At 38.6% G+C, this 23937-nt stretch overlaps 1 protein-coding gene across 4 annotated transcripts in view; it reads right to left on the minus strand.

Annotated features, from left to right (window-relative positions):
- Nucleotides 1-23937, minus strand: part of ANKIB1 (ankyrin repeat and IBR domain containing 1) — a 157521-nt gene that overhangs the window by 50894 nt on the left and 82690 nt on the right. For all 4 annotated transcript variants that reach the window (XM_081243410.1, XM_081243408.1, XM_081243409.1 and 1 more), the window contains 2 exons: nt 17816-18116; nt 3147-3329 (listed from right to left, as the gene is read on the minus strand). In XM_081243410.1, the coding sequence (XP_081099536.1) occupies nt 3147-3329; nt 17816-18116 (484 nt within the window). The remainder of the gene's footprint in view (nt 1-3146; nt 3330-17815; nt 18117-23937) is intronic.

Here is a 23937-nt window from a genome sequence, read left to right on the forward strand (position 1 = left end):
GTGACTCAATAACTTTACTTACAGGAATCTATCCTAAGGTCTAATCACAATGTGAACAAAACTGGTCAATTGCAATGCTACTTTTAAAAGTGACAAAATGCAAGTAACCCAAATGTACTTTCAGGGAGTTATAGGACATCTACATGTTAGAGTAGTTAGCAGTCATTCAAAATGTTTTCCATGATGAGTTTGTGAATATCAAAAAATGTTAAGAAAAAAAAAAAGCCTACAGGATGTAAAATGTACAATATCATCACACTGATGAAAAATGGAAGGCAAAATGTTACAAGTATTATTTATAAGTGGTAGAATAATGAATATTTTAAATTTTCTTTCTGCTTCTTCTTACAAAGAGGGTGTTTGGCTGAAAAAATTTTAAAAAAATTAAAGAACTTCCCTGGCGGTCCAGTGGTTAAGACTCCACGCTTCCAATGCAGGCGGCGTGGGTCCAATCCCTGGTCAGGGAACTAAGATCCCACATGCCACTCAGCATGGCCAAAAAAAAAAAAAAATTAAAGAAAAATCACTGGGGATGTTAAAAAGCTTTAAACAGGGGCAGAGCACGTACTCAATCAGTCTACAGTGTTACTCTTTTTACAAATGATAGTAAAAACTTAATGCTGAATACATTTCGTATCACACTGTATTAATAGTCTACTACACCTATATATGCATTCAGCTATACTGCCATGAATCTCTACATATTACAGGTATCCTATAACCTTAAGTAGAAAAAGAAATAAAAATTTAACCTAAACTATTCTATATAGGGATTAACTAAAAAAGGAAGAAGGGGAAATTTAACCCAACTATCCTTTAAAAAGTGCCCCCAAATCATCATGTACGGTTTGCTTTTAAGCTAATTTATGAACCACACTTTGTCCTGCAAAAATCTACCAAATCCTTTAATGATTAAATTTGTAGTACTCATTCTAGTCTAGAATTTATACACTATATATAACATTGCTTCTAGAAACTGTGTTCCAAGTTCAGATTTGGGACTCCAGGTATCTTTTCTGCCTCAGCAATGAAAACCAATATTTCCTGATATTCCCAGTGGTGGCAACTGTTTATTTCCTGGTATATTTCCTAAATGTTCTTTTTCAGATTAGCCATCATTCTACCTAATTTATGTTGAACCAAATAAAATTTGACTTTAGATACATTAAGAAAGGAATAATATTGATATAAAGCCATCTGTATAGATTCTTTTTTTTTAATGCACAGTTTAAAACTTAAATAGGTTACAATGGAAGAAAAATAGTCCTTGAAGGAGAAAGACATATTGCCTTCATGAACATGTAACATATGCACTCCGAATTTCTGCAATGGAACTATAACTAGGTCATGTGAAGCATTTCAATACATTGCTCAGTTCCAAGCAGGCAGTACCCCTTTCTTCTGCAGGAGGGATTAAAATGAAGGTGCCTTTCTCTTTCCTGCTGCAAAGATAAACTGCTTCTTTTTCAGATTAACACAAACCAGCAATAACCTTCAAAGCAGTCCAATACTGATACAAAGAAAGAAAGAGAAAACTAATTTAAAGAGCAATGGCAAATAAAAGCGCCTAAACACATACAAATAATAGTTATATAAGTCCTCTCAGAATCAAGTTAGCACTGAACACTGAAGAATCAGAATCGTTTTTAGAGGAAAAAATTTACTGTGTCTTATAATTTCTCTATTTAAGAAATATTTATGGATGCCCACTGTGCATGCCGCATGTTAGACACTGAAAATATTCTGCTAAATAAGGCAGTTATGGTTCTGGCCCTCATAAAGTTGACAATCTAATAAAAGAGAAAGGCAGTAAACAAGTAAACTATAAAAATATATAAACAAAATAATTATACCATGTGATAAGTGCTACGAAAAATAAACAGGGTATATGGTAAAGAATAATGGAAGGAGAGGGGTCTACTTCAGAAGAAGGGTCTAAGACTGCCTCTCTGCAGAACTGATATAGTCAAGAGAAAACTTGGGAGATGATTTTAGACATAAGGAACAGGAAATGCAAAAGCCTTAGTATAGTCTAGGTACTACAATTAGAGCAAAGTGTGCCAGGAAAAAACATTTGAGATGATGTTGGAGAGGTAAATAGTGGCGAGACCAATATAAGGTCTTATATCTGAACAGACAATTTGGATTTTATTCTAAGTGCTATGAAAAGTCACTCTATGGTTTAAGTGATATGATCTAATTTAAGTTTAAAAGGCACTCTGGCTACTGTGCACAAAATGGATTCTAAGGGGATGAGAACAGAAGGAAGGAAACCAGTCAGGAAACTACTATGGTAGTTCGGATGAGAAGTGAAGGTGGAGAGGACCTAGGGAGGTAGGAGTAGAGAATGGGAGGAGTAAATGGATTTAGGTTATAACTTTGGAGGTAAACTGACAGAATTCCCAGACTGCTTGGATGTGAGGAATGGAGAATGCTTGCCACATTTATGCTTGAGTGGATGGAGGTAATGTCTACTGAGACAAGGAAGACTTAAAGGAAAACCAGAAAGCAATGTCGCTGAAGCCAAGGGAAGAGTGTTTCACTAAGGGAGTGGTTAATTATGTCAAGTGGTGCTGAGGAATTCAAGTAAGAAAAGCACCTACTGGATTTGGCAACACAGTGACTCTTGATGTCCACATCAGTGCAGTTCCATCAGAGTAGAAGGGAAGAAAGTCACACTGCAATGGGCTGAAGAGTGAAGGGAAGGTGAGGAAGTTGGTATGTATAGACAGCTCCTAAGTTTTGTTTTTCTCATATGAAGATCAGAGATATGGGGCTACAAGTGAAGGGGGACAGGGACAGGGCTGGGGAAGACTGGTCAATGGAGAGGTTGTTTTGTTTTTTAAGATGGGAGTTACCAAAGCATGTTTGTTGATAAGAGCAATCCAGAAGACAGGCAGAGACTGAAGTACAGGACTGGAGTCTTGGAGTCAGCATCTCTATTTATATGTAATTAAACATACTTACATATGCTAAAGGACAGACACCACATCCAGGTTTTCTAGATGTATTTTCATACTTATGGCTATGTAGATCACAGAATATTTAGCATATTGCAAAGAAGACCACACAAACTGGGTTTTAAAGAAGAAAAAAATAAAATTTAATATAAAATCCATATAATTTTTTTATTAAAAAAAACTTACCTCTCGTTTGTCTAATGCAGCATATTCAGCTTCTATTTCTTCAGCTTCAGGATCTCGTGAGAATACCATTTGAGATTCCAGATTGAGGGCCAAATCTTTGTGGTGTTGCTTTTCAGCACAATCACAAGGAGTATCTTTATTCTCATTCTCAGCAAACAAGTCTCCTCCATGTTTTACTAAAAGCTAAAAAAGATTTTTTCAAAAACTTTCAACTATAGGACTTCCCTAGTGGCGCGGTGGTTATGAATCCGCCTGCCAATGCAGAGGACACGGGTTCGAGCCCTGGTCCGGGAAGATCCCACATGCCGCGGAGCAACTAAGCCTGTGCGCCACAACTACTGAGCCTGTGCTCTAGGGCCCTTGAGCCACAACTACTGAAGCCGGCGTGCCTAGAGCCCCTGCTCTCCAACAAGAGAAGCCACCTCAATGAGAAGCCCATGCACCGCAAGGAAGAGTGGCCCCCACTCGCTGCAACTAGAGAGAGCCCGCACGCAGCAACGAAGCCCCAATGGAGCCAAAAATAAATAAATAAATTTATTTAAAAAAAGAAACTTGCAACTATAGATTTAAATGACAAGTTATTTCATGCTGCCTATTAGAAAAATTTTAATAAAGTAAGCACAACAAAAATTCAACAGTATGTATCTGAAATGACAATAAAAGTTATTTAGATACAAGTGGCTTCTAATTTTAAGATCAGCAATTCTTGCTTATTAGTGTTAAGATGACTTCCTTTTGAGGCTTCCCTGGTGGCGCAGTGGTTAAGAATCCGCCTGTCAGTGCAAGGGACATGGGTTCGAGCCCTGGCCCATGGAGATCCCACATGCCGCAGAGTAACTGAGCCCGTGCGCCACAACTACTGAGCCTGCGCTCTAGAGCCCGCGAGCCACGGCTACTGAGCCCGCATGCCACAACTACTGAAGCCCGCGCCTAGAGCCCGTGCTCCCAACAAAAGAAGCCACCGCAACGAGAAGCCCGCACACCGCAACGAAGAGTAGTCCCTGCTTGCTGTAACCAGAGAAAGCCCGCGCACAGCAACGAAGACCCAACACAGCCAAAAATAAAAATAAATAATAAAATTTATTAAAAAAAAAGATGATTTCATTTGGTTAAAAACAACAACAAACTAATTTCTTAAACTTTACAAAGAAATTCTTAAGCATTCTGTCCAAAGTTCACTTAAAAATGAATAATTTTATAGTCATTCAATGCTCTAAATTTTATACATTTCTATAAATCTTTCTTAAAAAAGGACACAGCCAATACTGTTACTTTAACCACTAATACCTGGATGTCCTGACAAGGTGGACAAAAGTTTTCATTTGTATCATTCATTATCCAGCTAAACACTGAAATAAAATTCAGTTGAGCAAATCACTGAAGCAAAACTGTTTTCAATATTCCTCCAAATAAGCAATGGGAGCAAAACTGTTTTCAATATTCCTCAAAATAAGCAATGGGAATAGCCACTGATAGCCAAGTTGGGAAGATACTGTAACAAATCTCTTGATACTTAAAGGTAGGATTTCGCCCAAGGAAATCCCACTTTTCAAATTACATGGAATAGGGACTTGACTTGTTCACTACTGAGGTTTCTGCTGGTTTTGCAGAAGTTAAATATGTTGTTATTAAGGGCTATAGGTTCAAGGTTCCCCAGTATGTCTGCAGAGACATTAACAAGGACATGAATACCATGAGGGCCATAATCTAGGATAACCCTAAAGGACAGCCTGACAATTAGTCATGGAGCCGATTCTTTTATAGAATTCAGTCAATCATAACAACACAGTAACAGCCACCATTTATTGTTTTCTAAGTGCTAAGCATGATGCTGGACTTCAAATACATATTCTTACCTAATATTAACAACCCCAAGTAGCAGGGATATTATAATGTTTCAGAAGAGTTAAACAAGTTGACCAAAGTTATTCAACTAATAAGCGGTAGAACTGGGATTCAGACACAAGTTTGACCAAGTTCTTAACCATGACTGGACATTGTACTGACCCAAAGAATAGGCTGATCACAAAATAAAGAAGTCAAATGTATTCTGGGCCCACCATAAAGTTCTGGCCAGATCTTATTTATGATCTAAATGTGAATACCTTTTAGAGACTTTCATTTTTTATGTGGGTTAATAAAAATGGTAGCTTCTTTTCATTTTCTTCCAAATAATTTTATCTCCTTCCCTCCAACAAACAAACGGATCTTCCTGTAAAGTTCTTTTATTGCTTTTGGAACTGTCATCCTTAATCCTTATGGTTCCTCCACAGTCATCCCAAGAGGCCCTGATAAAATAAGGGACGTATACCAAAGCCAGGCCTGGAAAGCCATGGGCTAACTTGACAAGCCCAATGGATATGACTTAGGCTTCTTGCTCTAAGCCAAACGTATACCTCAGAGCTAAGATGGTTTAAAACATTTTTTAAGTTGTAAAAACAAGCAAACAAACAAACCAAGAAGAATATGAAACATAGACTTGTGGTCACAAAGCTTAAAATATTTACCCATTACATCTGGCCCTTTACAGAAAAAAAGTCTGTGAAGCAATAGCTCTCAGCAGTCACTGTTGCAGCCACCTTCTAGAGCCTGAAGGCAAGGTCATATCAGCTGCTATTTACCACCTGGAACCTTTTTAGTCTAAATGTGGTCTGGGGACAGCAGGGGGTTTGTTAGAAATGCTGATTCTCAGGGCTACCACCCAAGCCCCTCCCACTCCAGGCCTCTAAACCAGAATCTGATTCTCATCTCCAGTAGATTCTTATGCACGTTAAAGTTTGACAAGCAATGACCCTAGACTATGGCCTGTGGCATGGAAACTGACATATTTATATTACCTTCTCTGTTCAATACTGGCGACTTGTATTAAGTCCACAGACTTATCATACCTATTGCAGGGTCTGTTACTGTTTTCAGCCTTTCTGCTTCACTAACACAAAACAGACTATTTGCTTCTGGCTGCTACAGAACTGAGAGCTGACTTGACTCTATGGTTCTTTGATATTCAGAGTAGCAGTAAATGCACGCTGGGATGGCTTTCAAAGCCATGACTTGATTTACTTCCACAACAGATACTACCACAGAAGAGATTCTAAATATTAGCAAACAAGATAAATCATCTTTAACTTAATCACCAGTCTTTAGCAAAAGCAAAGACAAAATTTAAGAGGCCGTGCCATTCCAGAATATTGGTAAGAGGAACCTTCCAGAGTATAGACTGCATTCCTTGGGGTTTTTAAAAAAAAAAAAAAAGGATGTGCGGAGAGGGGATGTGCGAGAAGTCATTGTTGAGAGTCACTGTTGACTATTTTTAGAACTTGAGACTTCTTGCCTTGATTGGTAATTCGAAAGGAGGCCCCAAATGAGTCTGATGGGAGTGGGGTGAGGGGCCACAAAAACCTGTATCTCATTGTTGCAATTGGTACCTGGACAGAAACTCATAATCAGTGATGGAATGGAGGGTCCATGTTTACAGCATTTGTCTTGGCAAGGATAATCAACGTATATGCTACCTTTGGCATAGAAGCTAGCTAGCTATCACCAGTACTGCCTGACACTGGAGGATTACTTTTTAAAAAAGAATTTCAGCATACTGACCTTTGGGGCCTAAGGCTGGAACACAAGAAAGCAGAAGATGTCAAGATATCTGTTAAACTTTTGCTGTATAAAGTCAGGTGTTTTGCTTTTACATAATAGGGTGTTACATGTGGTTCTGAAGAGGTAGTTTTTAAATGCTTCAACCAAAGCATTCTAAGTATCATTTTCTCCACTCTCAAGCAAGGAGAACTGAGTATTTTATTCAAATGTGTTTTTCAGACACTTGGTGGTACATACAATTTTCTACCTTAAAAGAAACAACCAATTATCACTATCTCAGCACATCTGTTTATCGATTTTGCCTTCCTTTCTGTTCATAATCCCAGAGGAAGAGGGGAAGGACAGCCCTAGTTCATGACAAATCCCTTCCCACCCCTTTGATCCATCATCTAAATGGCTGGTTGACTCTGAACAAGTCATTTAACTTCTGTAAGTCTCAGTTTACCAGGTCTATCTATAAAATGAGGCTTACATAATCTTGAGAAAAAATGTAAATAAAGATGATTCTTAGTCTCTTCTGGTTGTAAAATTACCATTTCCTCTATGACCTTGAGCACTCCATTACTCCCTCCATCTTCACTCTCTGACTTTCTACTGGCTCCTGGTACAGGAGTCCCCTATCTTAATTATGTTAGCCTTCTTGTCACTTCCCCAATACTTTACTTTCTCTCTTGGCCACATTTGTCAAATTAGTGACTGACACCCGCTGTCTCTCTACTTCCTCAGCAAATTACTCAATTTCTCCCAGCAATCTGACTTCTACTCTGCCCACTTCACTATAATATTCCTGAAAGTCATTAATACCTCTCAAATCCAACAGCCTTATCAGTCTTGTAATTCCTTGCCCTTTCTGAAGTACATCAAATGACTGACTACCTCTTCTCCTTGAAATTCTTCTCTTGGCATCCTCGACAATGTATTATTTTGGTTCTCTTCTCTGCTTTTTTGGTTTTTGTTGTAGGCCACTTATTGTTCTCACTCCCTTTAAACACAGGCATTCTCCAAGTTGATGCTGTGACTTTAATTCTGTAATTTTATCTATAAAGTCTTTTCCTTGGATTTCTCATCTATACCTTATCTTGCAGATAACATTTAATTCTAAATCTATATTCATTACTCCCAGTTAGTTCTAATCTTCAATAGCCTGAATACCATTTCATGTGGATAATCAAAGACCACAATCTCCTTCTAAATGAAAATGCAAGATATTCTCTCCCTTCCTTCTAACCAATTCCTTCACCTCATCTCACTTTTAATTTTTTTTTCTTTTTACTACTAAAGTGTAGTTGACATACAACACCTCATCTCACTTTTTAAATGGCTGTCAATTGTTAGCAGGCTTCAAAGTGAACTAGGTTCAAAACCATGCTCAGTTTACTTAAAAATAAAGTTAATTTATTTTACTCTAATTATAGATATGATAGCAGATTGTTACACAAAATGCAAAAAAATCAAAGAGAGAAAATTATATTATCCAAAGATAGCTAACATTGTTAATATTAACATTTTAAAGTCTCTATCATTTTTAACCTCTCTCCCTTACTTTCTTGTATCAACTGACCAAGTCACCTAAATGCATCTGCCTCATGCTTTCCATTTCCAATACCACCATACAAATCCAGGCCCTTTATCAGTTCACAGCAGAATTAGTGCAATAATATTCTAACTCCTGTCACTCCCTCTAGTACACTGGTTTTCAACCTTGGCTGAACACTAGAATCATCTGGAGAAGTTTAATATACTAGTGTCTGGGGGTCCACTCTCAGAAATTCCAATTTTATTGATTTGAGATATGGTCTACACTATGGGATTTTTTGTGCAGACATGGTTACAACCACTGTTTCAGTACAAAGGTTTCCAAATTGTTTATGAATCATCTGGGTAGTCTGATAGTCATATTAGGGTGATCTAGAGTGGAGATTAAATATATGAACTCTTTACAGGTGATTCCATTGTATGTCCCACAGACTACTGCTCTAAGCCAAGGATTTTCAAACTTTAATGTGAGTATGAATGAATCACCTTGGGGTTCTTGTTAAACTACAAACTCAGACTCAGCTGATATGAGATGAGGCCTGAGATTCTGCATTCCCAACAAGTACCCAAATTCATGCCAATGCCAGTCTGAGGACCACTGTCTGGGTAGCAAGGCTTTAGAACCACTCCTTTAGAAGTCCCTCCTTTCAACTCTATTCTACATTATAACCATTAGGCTAATCTTATTATATTTGCTTTCATAATAGCACTCCACCAATCAAAAAATTTAAATGGCTCAATTTTCTATAAATAAATCCAAAATTCTTGGCATTAGTATTTCTACTTAGTATGGCTTCTATCTTCATTTTAAGGCATCTGTCTTATCAAACCTCTGCAAAATACTTCAATCTGCATTTGTTTGAGGCCTAGAACAGTGCTTCTCAAACTATAACATGCAAATGAATAACCAGTAAAACTTGCTTAAAGCATTCCTGGAGTCTACCCCCAGAGATTCTGATTTGGAATCTGGAGGTCTGTGGGGCACAAGAATTTGTATTTATAACAAGCTCCCAGGCGTTACTGATGCTGAGGGCCACATTTTGAGTAGCCTCCTCCAAATATTTAAACTGAAATCTCATCCACTCAGATATTACTACTACCCATGAAATCTTCTGGGCTAAGTAAAATTTAAATGATGTCTCCTTCCCTTCAATGCCTATAACAGTTAATGCCTAAATAATTAATAGCTCTTAGCATCATAATGTTTTGGAGGCAATAATGAAATCATAACTTTCTTGATTAAAAATTAGAAAACTGAGGCCCAGAAACAGGCAAAGTTACTCAGTTGCTGAGCTGAGACTACAATTTCTGTATTCTTTTTACAGTTTTAAAACCCCAGGCGCTAAAAACACAATATAATTAAGTAAAACTCTTCAGTATGATTTGTGAATGGTTCTTTTGGCTTTTCAATGAAGTGTGAAATACTCTGATAGCTGCCAGTGTCAAATAGCCCCTGTAGCTGTAAAGGGAAGTGTGACTTACCACCTTTGGTTTTCTAGTGACCTTTATTTAATCTAACAATAAGCAGCTACACTTAAAGCTTTGAATAAGCAAGTAGGACAAGGATGCATAGGAAATATCTAAAGATCACACTCATTTAAAACAATGCTTTTCACAAAGAGCTGAAGCACTATTAAACACAACCACCACCTCTGTCACATCAACCAGGTCTTCAATCACTGTGACGGGTGAAGCACCAATATAAATAAAATGAGGCCCAGGGCTTCCCTGGTGGCGCAGTGGTTGAGAGTCTGCCTGCTAATGCAGGGGACACGGGTTCGAGCCCTGGTCTGGGAGGATCCCACATGCCACGGAGCAACTAGGCCCGTGAGCCACAGCTACTGAGCCTGCGCGTCTGGAGCCTGTGCTCCGCAACAAGAGAGGCCGCGATAGTGAAAGGCCCGCGCACCGCGATGAAGAGTGGCCCCCGCTTGCCACAACTAGAGAAAGCCTCGCACAGAAACGAAGACCCAACACAGCAAAAATAAATAAATAAATTACTAAAAAATAAAGAGTCCTTTTAAAAAAAAAAAAAAATGAGGCCTAATGACTAGGCTTGATCTAGGGAAGTCTGCCAAGGGGAGGAAAAATCACTAAACTGTTAATTGGGCCTTGCTAATAGACCTAACCCATCATTCCTCTCCGAAGTCCATCTCTATTCCAAAGTGGAAAAACAAAAACGCAGCAACCAAGAAAAAAGTGTGTTTTTTATAGTATTAAATTCTTGTAACATTTATATTTTAATGGAGTTCCGTTTTTGTGCGCTGGGCAGCCATTACATAGTATTTTTTAAGTTCTCTGTATACTTAAAGCATACAGGACTTGCTACATATTGATAATGTTATTTTACATATTTAAAATAAGCTTCTATAGTGTGGAGTCAACTTTGGTTTCCTCTCCCAATCTTTGCATAATGCAGGGGTCCACTGCAAACTAAGGCCTGTGAGCCAAGTCTAGCCTGCTGCCTGTTCCTGTATAGCCCACAAACTAAAACCTACTTGTACATCTTAAAATGGTTGAAAAGAATCAAAAGATTATTTCGTGGTATGTGAAAATTATAAGAAATTCAAGTGGGAATGCCCATAAACAAACTTTTATTGGAACACTGCCATGCTCACATAGACAGTGGTCTATGGCTGCTTTCAGGATACTGTGGCATAGTTGAGCAGTTGCCTAAAATATTTACTATCTGGGCTTTCACAGAAAAAAGTTTGCTTACCCTTGAAATAATTCCTTTAAATATGAAAAAATTAGAATTAAAGGGGCTTTAATTATAGTTTGCCTTAATAAATGTTCAACATATAAGCATTTCTAATTTTCAAACAATTGCAGCCCACTCCTCTTTGTGTTACTTTTATCTCATAAATAATTTTGAATGATAAATATTTGTGAAACTCCAGATTTTCCTACTCAAGGAAGTTCTGAAAAACACAAAGTGAGGATTTGATATAAGCACCTGTTGTTAGAAGGTGGCCAACAGAGATAAAAAGAAGGGGCTGGCCAAAAGCGGCAAGGAAGAGTTTAATTCTGCAAATGAGTGGCATACGTTTGATGCAAAAACAAAACAAAACAAAACAAAAACAGCCCCAAGGTAAATCCAGGTATCAAGACAAGATATGGGGATAATGGTAGCATCATTAATAGGAATAAGGCAGTCAAGAGGAGGAACTGGTGGGTAGAGAAGACTGAGTACAGTTTTGGAAACACTGAATTTGAGAGACTGTTGGAATGTCCACTGTCAACTAGGCAGCAATATACCATGAGAATATCTAGCCCTATATCAGGGCTAGATATTCTATATATATATATATATGTATATACATATATTTATAAATGTATATATATGTATATACACATACATATATATATAAAGTATTTAGCCACTGATACTGTCACACCTGCAAGTTCCCAAAAGAACTCTATGATTAAGATGTTTTTAATCCAGCCCTGCACCAATGGCTTCGCAATTCCACATCTCCAATTTATTAATCAAACACCATTTGTGAGGCAATGTCATGGGCCCCACTGGTGTTTCTCCATTTGAATGGTTGCTGAATATTTACCTATGCTTTGACAACCTCCACTGATGTCAAATGAGAGAAAAAAAACACAACCACCTTCTCTCCCCAGTACAAACTCACACTCAGCGTGGATAATCACAAAGCCTCCACAGGTTAACAGATGAAAAGAAATGAGCAGTCAACACAAACATCGAGCCCTCTTTGTGGTGTCAAGGCAGCAGGTGGGGGAGGGAGGAGGGAGGGGATGATCCCCCTCTCCTGGTTGAAGGCATCACTGAAAAGTACAGGGAAGGGCCAGCTATGTCGAGAGGGAGGATGCTAAGAACCTGGTCATCTATGTGCATGTTCCCCAAAGTCACAGGTCAGGAGTCCTTAGTACACTGCTGCAGAGGGATCTTCCTTTGATGGCTCAGAACTGGCATGATCTCTTTTACATTAATTGTGTGTGTGTGTGCGCTGTGTGTGTGCACGCGCGCGTGTGTGTTTGAGGGTGAGGTTTTAAGACTAATCCATGGGATGAATTTTTTCATTCAACTAGAATGGTCTGTGGTGGACCCAAGATTATACAGCAGGAAGATAAAGGCATTTAGCTCTGAACCCTAATACTGTCTCTGCTCTCCACTCTCCTGCAAGAATTCCACCTTCTACTCATCTGACCCAGCCTCACGGGGGCTTGGCTGGGAAGTGTGGAGCGAGGGAGAGGGGAACGGGATCACACACCCTAAGCCAGCAACTGGTATACCTGCACACAACAGTGCTCTAGACATACGTGCTGCATGAACGCATTTGTGACTTAGCCACTGACCTCTTCTCGTCACTTTTTAGCAACTTTCCCAAAGGGAGAGCAAAGCCTTCTCATCCCGCTCTTCCCTTCTCCCCAGCATGGAAATGCCTTGGAATTTCTGCCCTTGCGTCAGGATAGAGGTGGGATGCTCAGAGGTGGGGACTCCTGGCTACCTGCCCCAGGCTGCTCTGGCCTTAGCTGGTCCTGGGGTGGAGGCCACCAGGGAACTGTGAGTGCGAGGAGGTCAACTTCAGCTCCTCAAAACATGCGAGTCTCCCGTTCCCAAGAGACCTTCCCAATCTTTGGGACTGTTGGGCTGTGAACTGGTCAAGAGAGGTATATGGTCCAGCTCCTGACTCAAGACCCCTGCTTGAGCAGCTGGATGAGGAGGGACGGCAGATATGCCTAATGGAACCAGCCACAGAGCAAGCGCAAAGTGGCATTTCATCTAGGAACACAGTCAAAACATGCAGGCAGGCGGGTGAGCAGTGTGAGGCAGCTCATCAGGCATGGTTTAATTTCTTCTTGGCGATGCCTTCTGCTTTATTTTCAATATAATCAGGACAAGGTGTATCCAGAAGTCACTCTACCACCTGGTACCTGGTACAGCATCACTTGAGGTCTATTACAATGCAGCTTAGTGCCCACTCGAGCACCCCTGAGGCCCCCCACAGGGCAGCATGCATCGGTTTCTGATGTCTGTTAGGGGCAGTCTGGCCCACATGGGCCCGAAGCCAGAATAGTCTGCAAGTGACAGTGCCCAGAGCACAGAGACAGGCAGGAGGCCCAGATGTGAATGTGGGATTTGGGAGAACAGCAACAGGAAGGCTCCTGCCAGCCCCTCATGTTAGCTCAAATACCTCAAACTCAATAATCACAGTCCATCTTTCCTCCTCTCCCTGGATTATTTCCTTAGCCTCGCCCCTCCTCCAGAACATCAGAAGAACTTTCTGCACTTGAGCTTGACTTGAGGGAAGGAGAGAATTTCGATTAGCAAAGAGGAGGACAGGTGAGGATGTGGTGATTAAAGGTGAAGGCCCCTGCCCTCTGCTCCTGAATCACCCCTCTCCTGGTGGAGGGAGTGGGTGGAAAGAGTGGGTTCTGGCCAGGAACCATTCACCAAGTAGCTGGAAACATCTGCCCCGAGCAGGTCCACCTAGGGCTCTACAGAGGGTGCAGCAAGCATGGTCTGGCTCCCCCAGTTTGTGCCACCCCAAGTGCCCGCGGTGGGAGGACAGGGCAGAGAATGCCATCTGGACACAGGCTCACTCTCACTCCCTGGTCTTCTCAGGTGACTGTCAGGTCAGAGAGGCGCCCTCTTCAGATAATACAGCTCAGGACCTGGGCCGCCTCCAGGGTTCATCAGAGGAACTGTGGTTCCAGCCTCTGGGGACGGACGGACGGACGGACGGACGGACGGACGGACACACACACACACACACACACACACACACACACACGTACGTCCAGGGTGCATCCCTTTTCTGGTCTATAGAAAAAGAGGAAAAAGCACGAGGCAGCAGCCAGCAGCACAAGAGAAAAAGGAGGGAGGCGTTTACATTCAGTCTTCCCTCTACCCTGTCCTCCTGTGGCTGCCGAACTTCCCACATTTCCCTAAAGAGATCTAGACACTCTCTTCTCCCAGACGAGGAAGCAGAAAACAGGACCCCTGCGGGACCTTTCACCTGCACAGAGCTGGACCTCAGAAATCCCTGGTCCGGGAAGATCCCACATGCCAGGGAGTGGCTAGGCCCATGCACTGCAGCTGCTGAGCCTGTGCTCTAGAGCTGGTGAACCACAACTACTGAAGCCTGTGCGCCTGGAGTCCATGCTCTGCAGGGGAAGAGGGCACCGCAGCAAGGGCCCCAGGGCCCCCCCAACACGTGCAGCGATAGGGGGTGTGCCCCGCTCACCACAACTAAAGAAAACCGCCTGCAGCAACGAAGACCCAATGCAGCCAAAAATAAATAAAATAAATAAATTTAAAAAAAAGATACTTTTATGTTATGTTCTATGTATGTATGTATGTGTGTGTCCCTTTAGCTGACTATGGAACACAATTATTATAGAGAGAAGGGGAAGTTTTTAAACATTTCATTTATATGGTTCAAAATAATGAGCCATAGGAAAGTACGTGTTTAAATGCACATGTGAAATTGTCTGCTGTTGACTTTATCAGCTCTGTCCTTAGATAAACACACAGAGAGAAAAACATCTTCAACAACTAGAAAAGATGTATTTCCATAGATATGTCCTCAAGAGTTAAAAAAAATAGCTTGGCCTTAACCATGGAGTAAAATAATCAATTTAACCTCAAAGACTAGACACTGAAAATGGGATATATTTTACTGCAATCACAGATTAAGAGAAAATTAGCACTAAAAGTGGTCTTTTGAGATAACTGTGATAGCTTCCTATTGGATGGTTGAGACTGATAATCTCAAAGAGGTTGAGTGATTCGCTCAAGGTCTTACAGACAGTCTCTGTGAGGACCAAGACTAGAAACCAGTGCCCTATATACCATACTATGATAGCTTAGCTTAATGAAAAAAATTAGTAAATATCTGATAATAGTCTTTTACTCAACCCAAACCCTTTATATCATGCTTGGTACCAATGAGCACAGTGAATGTTAGAAGACCTTATACAAACACTAAGACACTTGAGGACTAATTCTCTAAGAAGTACAGTTATATAGTAGGTTATGTATTTCAATGTATTTGTTTTACTCACTAGAACTAGAAAACATAAGGCCTCTGGAAATTAATGTACACTTCTCTGTGAAACTCTTCTGGTTTAATTAATAGTAAACATTATCAAAAGTCATTTAAGACCTAAGGCTGGGTATACAGTCAAGTATATATAAGAGATTTAAGATAGCTTTATATGGGTAAAATGATGTGCTAAAATTTGTTGATGACAACTAGAATAAATGCAATGAAGGTATTTATAGGGCTCTATTTGAGGTGTTTTACATTAAGTCAAAGAGCTCTTCTGAACCCAAAAAAATGAAAACAGTCATTAAATGGTGTGGTTTGTATAAAGTGATTTGCTGACAGATCAAACAGTTAAAACTTACACATACATTCACACCAAGCAAATCATCAGGCCTGTCAGCTCAGAATAAACCTGGTACTAATTCCCTGCACTGAGCAAAAAACAATGTTGGTAAAAACACCACATTCAATTTTTAAAAATAATTTAATAACATGTCATTGCAAACATACTTCAAAATGAACAACTTCTAAAGCAATGCTTATAAAGAATTTTTGGAAGCAAGATATTAAAGCAGCAGTTTAAGAGCATTATTATTACTATCAAGAATAAGATATTTTCTTCTCTAACTCACTTGAGAAATATGATGCAGTCCCGTCAACAATGATGAGTCACTATAGGCAGTGATTCTTTCATAAGAGGTGGGCATAGAACAACATACAAAAAGACTTGTGTAAAAAGCCTCAGGAATTCTGCCCATAGCCTCCCTCCCGCAAAATCCTAGAACATCCTTCCACCACACCGTGAATCAAAGTTAGAAAGCAAAGCTTAAAATTAGTTTCAAGTTAATGACTGTCACTAATTAACTAGTGGGCAAAGGTGACACAAACCCAAGAAATGAAATGACAAAGATTCTAAAATATTAATAAGTATCACAAACAACAGCAATAAACACAAGATAAGATCAGAAAGGTTCTAGAAGTGAAAATAACTGACACTTCAGATACACTAAAGAAATCATATAAATGGCCATAACCTTTTTTTTTTTTTTTATAATTTATTTTTGGCTGCAGTGGGTCTTCATCGCTGCACGCCGGCTTTCTCTAGTTGTGGCGAGTGGGGGCTACTCTTTGTTGCAGTGTGTGGGCTTCTCACTTCAGTGGCTTCTCTTGTTGCGGAGCACAGGCTCTAGTTGCACGGGCTCTAGTAGTTGCAGCACATGGGCTCAGCAGTTGTTGCACGCAGGCCCTAGACCTCGCGGGCTTCAGTAGTTACAGCACACAGGCTCTAGGATGCATGGGCTTCAGTTGTTGCAGCACACAGGCTCTAGGGTGTGCGGGCTTCAGTAGTTTTGGTGTGTGGGCTCAGTAGTTGTGACTTGCGGGCTCTAGAGCGCAGGCTCAGTAGTTGTGGCACATGGGCTTAGTTGCTCCGCAGCATGTGGCATCTTCCTGGAGCAGAGATTGAACCCGTGTCCCCTTCATTGGCAGGAGGATTCTTAACCACTGTGCCACCAGAGAAGTCCCTAAGTGGCCATAACCTTTTAACACGAGTAAGAAAATGAAGGACCTTCATGTTTTTTGGTATATTTATCAATTTAGAAGTATAAAGTTTATATAGATGAATAAGATTAAGGAAATATTAAATTTTCAGATATGTATTTTAATCTGATTAATATATATTTAATCTGGATCATTGTTTTTCCAATAAAGTCCTACATTTTTGGTAAGTGGATACTCTGTGATTCAATCTAGAATTCTCCCCACTGAAACTTAAATACATCTATACAAAAGAACTTCTAAGAATTATGTATGGACTGACCTCTACATAGCTGAGAGAAACCTGTTCTTCTGTATGCAGAGTAGTGATGACAGTATAAAGAGTAATGATTTCTTAGCTTAGTTAAGATCCTACACTATATGGTTGATTTTACCTAAGCTTGTTGTTAGATATTTATATATATATGAAAAACATATATGGAAAAACTCAATTACAATATAGTATTCAGGCACTTTAATGCAGACTCCACAGAAAAAAAAGCATATTTTAATATATATATGTTTTTAAAAGACCCCAATAAATGTATTCATTAATATTTATCAATTGCTTAGGGAACTGATCAATTCTATATATAGCTAAAGGTCCCACTTGTCAAGATTTGCCATATGTATAAATTTTATAAATTGGCTTCTAAACATAAGCCAAAAATGTAGAACATATCTCTATTAAAACTATTACTCTCAGTATGATAGTTTGTATGATGACTGTTATCTTCAGGAATGTTAGCAAATTTTCAATTGCTCCTAATTCCATTTTATTTCCAAGGATGAATGTTTATGGGTTTGTTTTCCCTAAAACAAGGGCTCCTGATTCTTTTAGAACCACAAAAGGGACAGAAATGACTAGCTAAATTAACTGTTAAGATAAGTAAAACAAAACTGATTATCACACATTACCAAGACACAGATTTTACCATGCAGAATATTAAAAAAAAAAAGCCACCACCGAAGTTTTACCTCTACACAGGTCTTCATCCCTGAGGCAGCGGCATAGTGCAGGGGTGTGTTCTTTTTGTTATCAACGGCATCAACAGCTGCTCTCTCATATTCGCCTTGGTCAAGTTTTGCTCCTTTCCATCTTAAAATCATCTGCAGACAGTCTGCTCTTCTGAAATCATCTTCCGCGGGGCGTGCTAAGCGAGGATGAAGGGCTCCTTCCGATATCATAATCTGAGGGCCCATACATAACAAGTGCATAGATGTTTCATTGTGCACATTCCGTTTATTTGGATTTCCATCTCTACCAAAAAGAAAGGTCCTAAAATGGTAAAGGAAAAGGATGAAAATCAGTTTTTTCCTACCTTGAAATAGTACACAGAAGATACATTTAAAAGGGAAACTCTACTTCTAAGCTGCTAATCCAATTTCTATTGAAGCACTGTTTCAAAATACGTGGAATGACTAATTCTTAGTTATAAAAAACTCCATTCTAGAATAATAATACCAAAAAACCAAAGTTGAATATCTTTACAGTATTTGCTAATTAAAGAGAAAAAGGCATAGGAAGAAAAAAGAAAGGTAAGGAAAAGGAAAATGAAAGAGAAGTGAAGAAACAAGGAAGATAAGAGAAAAGGAAGGGGAGGAAGAAGGAAAGGAACCGAAAGGGCGACTTAGAGACTAGTATGTCAGTTAACATAAATGCCTTAGGTACATTATTAAACACACCACATCAATTTTTTTCTTTACTGCTCTGTTCTGTTTTTTCTCTTGAGTACATACTTACTTAATAAGGATGGTGACAATACAAGCAAAGCAAGCAATGCATAAGTCTGGGAGCTAGTGGGAACGTTAAATGTTAAATCTAGGAGAAATTTCTCTACCTAAGTCTTTGGCTAGCCTTTGAAAGAATAAGGCACATATTACACGGTGTAATACTTTTTGAGGGGAGTAAGCTATGGTTAGTTCTGGGAGAAAAAGATCTAATTCCAAGGTGGTAGCCCTTACCAATGATAGGTCTAGATGAGCTGCCTTAGCTACTGCCAAACCCAGATCTGAGGGTTGTGCCTAGCATCCGTGCCTAGCATCCACTACATCCTTGAGCTAGGGTCAATGGATTAATATTTGAGCCAGTTCAGTGGCAATAGGATACTGGAAAATGAGCTGTATAAAACCTACTAAAATACAGTCAGCCTGTATTAAAAACCACAAATACACTATGAAATGGGCATACAGTCCCATATCTGAAGATGAGTCACATTTACTGTGGAGGGCTGGTATCATTTGCGTTCCTATGTCCAAGTGCAGAAGAGCAATGGGAAGGAAGCAGAGCCAACCTCTTAAATCCTCGATTCATCTGAATTGTTTTTAGGTTAATTTCAGCTTAGAACAAGAAAAAACAAAAACCCTGACCAAAAAGGAACTAGGATGGGCTTTTCAATTTGAATGAGTTAGTCAAGCTGGAAAGCTCTTATGAGAAAAAGGCTGAGTGAGCTGTCCTAAAGTAGTAGAAGGTCCCAGACAACTTTTAGAACAACTCTGGATATTTCCTGTTTTTATAATTCAAGATTCTACACAGCTCAGCAATATAGCCCTTCAAAACTAGCCTGAAAGTAAGACATGAAGTCTCTGAAGCAGAAACAAATGAAATATTATTACTTATAATAACCATGCCAGTCCTTCATAACCCAACTCTTACCACTGGGGTAATGCAATCCAAGCCAGATGAGACATCACAGTACAATACATGTACTGGGGTCTGCACTGTAGGCAAATGTGACAGGCAGACTAATGTCCCCACCCCAAAGAGGTTTATATCCTAATCCCTGGAACCTGTGAATATGTTACCTTACAAGGTAAAAGGGACTTCGCAGATAAGATTAAGTTAAGGTTCTTGACATTGGGAAATTATCCTAGATTATCCAGGTGGGCCCAATGTAATCTTGAGTCCTTAGAAGAGAAAAACAGGAGGGTGAGAATCAGAGAGATATTGGAAGATGCTATGCTTCTGTCTTTAAAAATGGTAGAAGGGGTCACAAGCCAAGAAGTGCAGGCAGGTTTGGAAACTGGAAAAGGTAAGGTAAGGGATTCTACCCAGGAACCTGCAGAAGGAATACAGCTCTGCCAAAACCTTGAGTTTAATCCAGTGAAACCATTTCAGACTTCTGATCTCCAGAGCTTTAAGACAGTAAATTTGTGTTAAGTCACCAAGTTTGTGGTAATTTGTTACAGCAACAATAGGAAGTTAATAAAGCAATTAGCTGCAAAAATAAGACTCTGGAAGGCTTGTAGAGCAGAACTCCTCCCCTCTGGAGATGGGGGGAGGCGGGGAGAGAAGTGGGTCGGGGGGTGTCGGAGGGGGGGAACCTATCCCTGAGTATGAACAAATTGTCCTAGGGAAGATCCTGGGTTCTTATGGTTTGGAATGTAAAATATGTTTCTCGGCAGAAGATAAGACTAGCATCTCTGAGTCTTACAACTTAGGGAATGTCTCAATGGTCTCAGGTCTCATCCACTCTTTACACCTTATTCAAATGTAAACATGTATCTCCTGAGAGGTAAACCTCTCTGGAGTTCTCAATCTCTACTCAGTCAAAGTTTAACTTCCAAGGCTTGTCTTTTAAGCCCAGGTCCCAAGTTCTAGTAAAATTTGCTCAGAAAACCCTAACTGTGCATATTTTCTCTACAGTCCTACATAGCCTTTATGGCCTTCTGACCCCCTGCAGTACATTTGTAGGCTCTTCATTGCTTGCTCTGCTATTTGGTTCCCCAAGACCTGACCTAGCCATCTAAACAAACCCAGCCCTACTCAGAAGCCTCTTTACACTAGGCTGCCTCCTCCAGTGGCATTTGGTCTTTCCCTTCTTTGTCTTCCTATAATATCCTAATTATATAATTCATTACATTGTATCATAGTTACTTTCTTACATATCTTTTCCCTTCTCCCACTTGGTTTACAGCCTTCTACGGCAGGGTCTATATCCTGTTCTTTCTTGAATCCCCAATACAGTGTCAGACACAGAGCAGACTCTTGCTATAATTTTTATAGATGAACTGAATGAATATTACTTTTATTGGGAATATCTTAAGATACAATTCTAGATCTCTCAAGCCAGCAGTGTAGCAGACTGGTAAAGAACATGGTATCTAGTACAGACTGCCAGACTCTAATCCCAGCTCTGTCACTTTTTAGCTATATGATCTTACACAAGTTACATAATAGCTAACATATATATTATATATATAATCAACATAAATATATACCTAATATATATAATATATATATCCAACTAATATATGGTTGATAGTCTTTGACCAAGTAAACCTACTCCTGGAATTTATCCTAAAGGAAATAACTTAAAGAATAAAAATCTATAGGAACAATGACATTCAATATACTGTTATTTTGAATAGAAAAATCTGTAGTAACTTAAATGTCTGGTTATAGGAAAAATGGGAAACATAAATCATGGTCTTTCTATACAATAGAAAATTATAAATTATAAAGTCATTGAAAAGTCTATCTATGAACATTTATAGCTAAAACTAGAAGAGAACACGGAATAATTCTAACAGTTGTTTAAGGGAGGCAGGAATGTGAGTAGTTTTATTTATATAACCATAATGTTGCTTCATAGTTTAAAAGAAAAAAAAAGGAAAAATATATTTTCCCTAAGTCAACAACTGATGATAATATTCTCAATAATATTTCCCTGTATTTATAATGGTTGAATTATAGTGGATTATAATGAATAACCAAAATCTAAACAATACTCTAAAAATGTGTTCAAGATTAAAACTTCTTCCAAGAGGCATTATTAAGAATAAAAAAGACTTCATATTCTTAAAAATTTAATTTAGAAATAAATTATTAAAATTAATTCAGAGTCTATAAGATTCTGTACAACCACATTTATTTAGCCTTTCCTATCCCTATTTCCAATATATCATTTATTTTCTCTTTTAGTTTGTTCAGGAGAGAAACAAACCATGGGATTTAATACAAGGAATTATCACCACGGAATTTAATACAAGTTGGAAGGATGTCAGTTGATATGGAGAAAGCTCTCTTTCTCTTTCAATCTCTCTCTCATTAAACAATTCTAGATCCTCCCCAACAGAGGGAAGAGATAGTGTGATAATTTTGCAAATGTTCTTATACCCAATCTGCTAGACTCTGGTTAATCAAACCAAACAAAGGTTATTATTCTGAAGTTAAAGTATTAAAATAGCTTCTTTATACATATTTATTCAGGAAAGATTCTCAAATTTATTAGACATAGTACCATACCTGCATAAATATTTTGTACTAAAACTGTAAAGCTGGATATTCTAATTTTATTGATTCATATTACTACTTTTTTATTATCTGTTTAATTTCAAAAGTAGAGTCTTCTTTAATTTACATGAATGAATAAACAGAACTATAAATTTATAATTGATATGTAAGTTTTAGATAGGCACCTTTCTATAACTATGCCGGTAATTATGAAGTATATTTTACTACTTGCATATAAGGTTAATTCTGGAACAAGGACAGGAGATAATTGGCAGGAAGATGGAGTAAGGAAAACATTAACCTGGAAAAAAAAAATCCCTTTCATTTGACCCTAATAACCCATCCAGAAGCCATCTGTTTTTCTAGATTCTTTCACTGTTAATTATCAAACAGTCAGTTTATATCTGCGACCTATATTTCTTCTACATTTAATCTCTACTTCAGTATGAGCCTATTCTGATCACTGTACTAAAATTGCACTCTTTCACATCACTAAGAATTTCCTAAGAGCTAAATTCTTATCACTGTCCTCAATTCTTGTTTTTAATCTGAAACTGCTAATAATTCATTTATATCCTGACCTCTGTATCACCTCGGTTTCCATAACTACACATCTTTTTAACAGACCTCTTAATTTTTTTCAGTACAATCTTTTACCCATGAAGATGGCTTCACTTTCCTATCCCTTTACTGGAAGCAAATTCACTTCCTGAATCTATTTACTTCTCCGTATACATTCCCTCCTTTCAGAGAGCACATCTACTCTTAAAGTCACTTATCTTTCAATGGTTTCTATGAATACACTTTGTAAGCTGTAAACTTTTATCAGAACCCAAATGATAGACAGTGGTAGCAGAATCATGGTTTCTCTCAAAGTGCTTCTACTATCACTTCTGTGATAATTCTTAATGCTCTTTCACTCTGTCTAATGTGACCTTTAGACCATATTCTAACTTCTCAGAGCCCCATTTCTCTTGCATATTTCATCATTATCTCATATTCAATTGAGCTCCCCCCAAAATAACAGTCTTCTCTCTTAGGGCCTCAGTTTCTTGCCATAACACTCTTATCCTCCCAGTCACTTAACATACACATACACTTTCAGTTGCTTTTAAAACTTTTCTTCCATGCAACATTATTTTTGAGTAGTCGCTGTTTGCCAGGTACTATTTTAGAAGTTAGGCATATTGTTAAGAAAACAGATTAACTCCCTGCCCTTATAGTGTTTGCATACAAGGGAGGTTAGGAGAGGAGAACTGCATTGAATCATTTAAAAGAATTTAGTAACTCCTGAAATATGAGTCAAAAGATAGATATCAATAACTGGAAACTCTATTTGAATTCTCAAAGTTTAGTATTAACATATACTTTGATAAAGACATGCTCTAATAAAAATCTTATATTTTATTTATACCAAAAGACAGGCCCCTTTTATTTCCAAGGAAGCACAAGAAGTTATCCTGTAAAATTTAAGGAATAAGCACTCTAATTCCCCATTTTATATATGACTTTCCTAAGAAGCTACAATTAATGAACTGTATATCCAAACTAGAACATGCTGACTCCAAAGTCTAAACACTCTTTTTGCTACATTAAGTAGTAACTATTTATGAATATGAATTTAGTTTCCCATGAAAGAAGCACTGTGATATGGTATAATGTAAACTAGGTTCAGAGAGATACAGAGGCAAAGTAGCTCCTAAACTGTAAACTACCCTTCTTTTACTGTATTATTCTGCCCGAGAAGAGGGGAAAGTTATGCCTGCTGTTGCAGGTACCATAAAACTAAAGGAAATGGGGATAAAATAAGGCCTTACTGCAAATGGGTAATTTACTTTATGGGAACTAAAGTATTTTGTCTCTG

This window comes from Mesoplodon bidens (genome assembly GCF_964165515.1).
Source record: "Mesoplodon bidens genome assembly, chromosome: 9".
NCBI classification, from domain to species: domain Eukaryota; kingdom Metazoa; phylum Chordata; class Mammalia; order Artiodactyla; family Ziphiidae; genus Mesoplodon; species Mesoplodon bidens.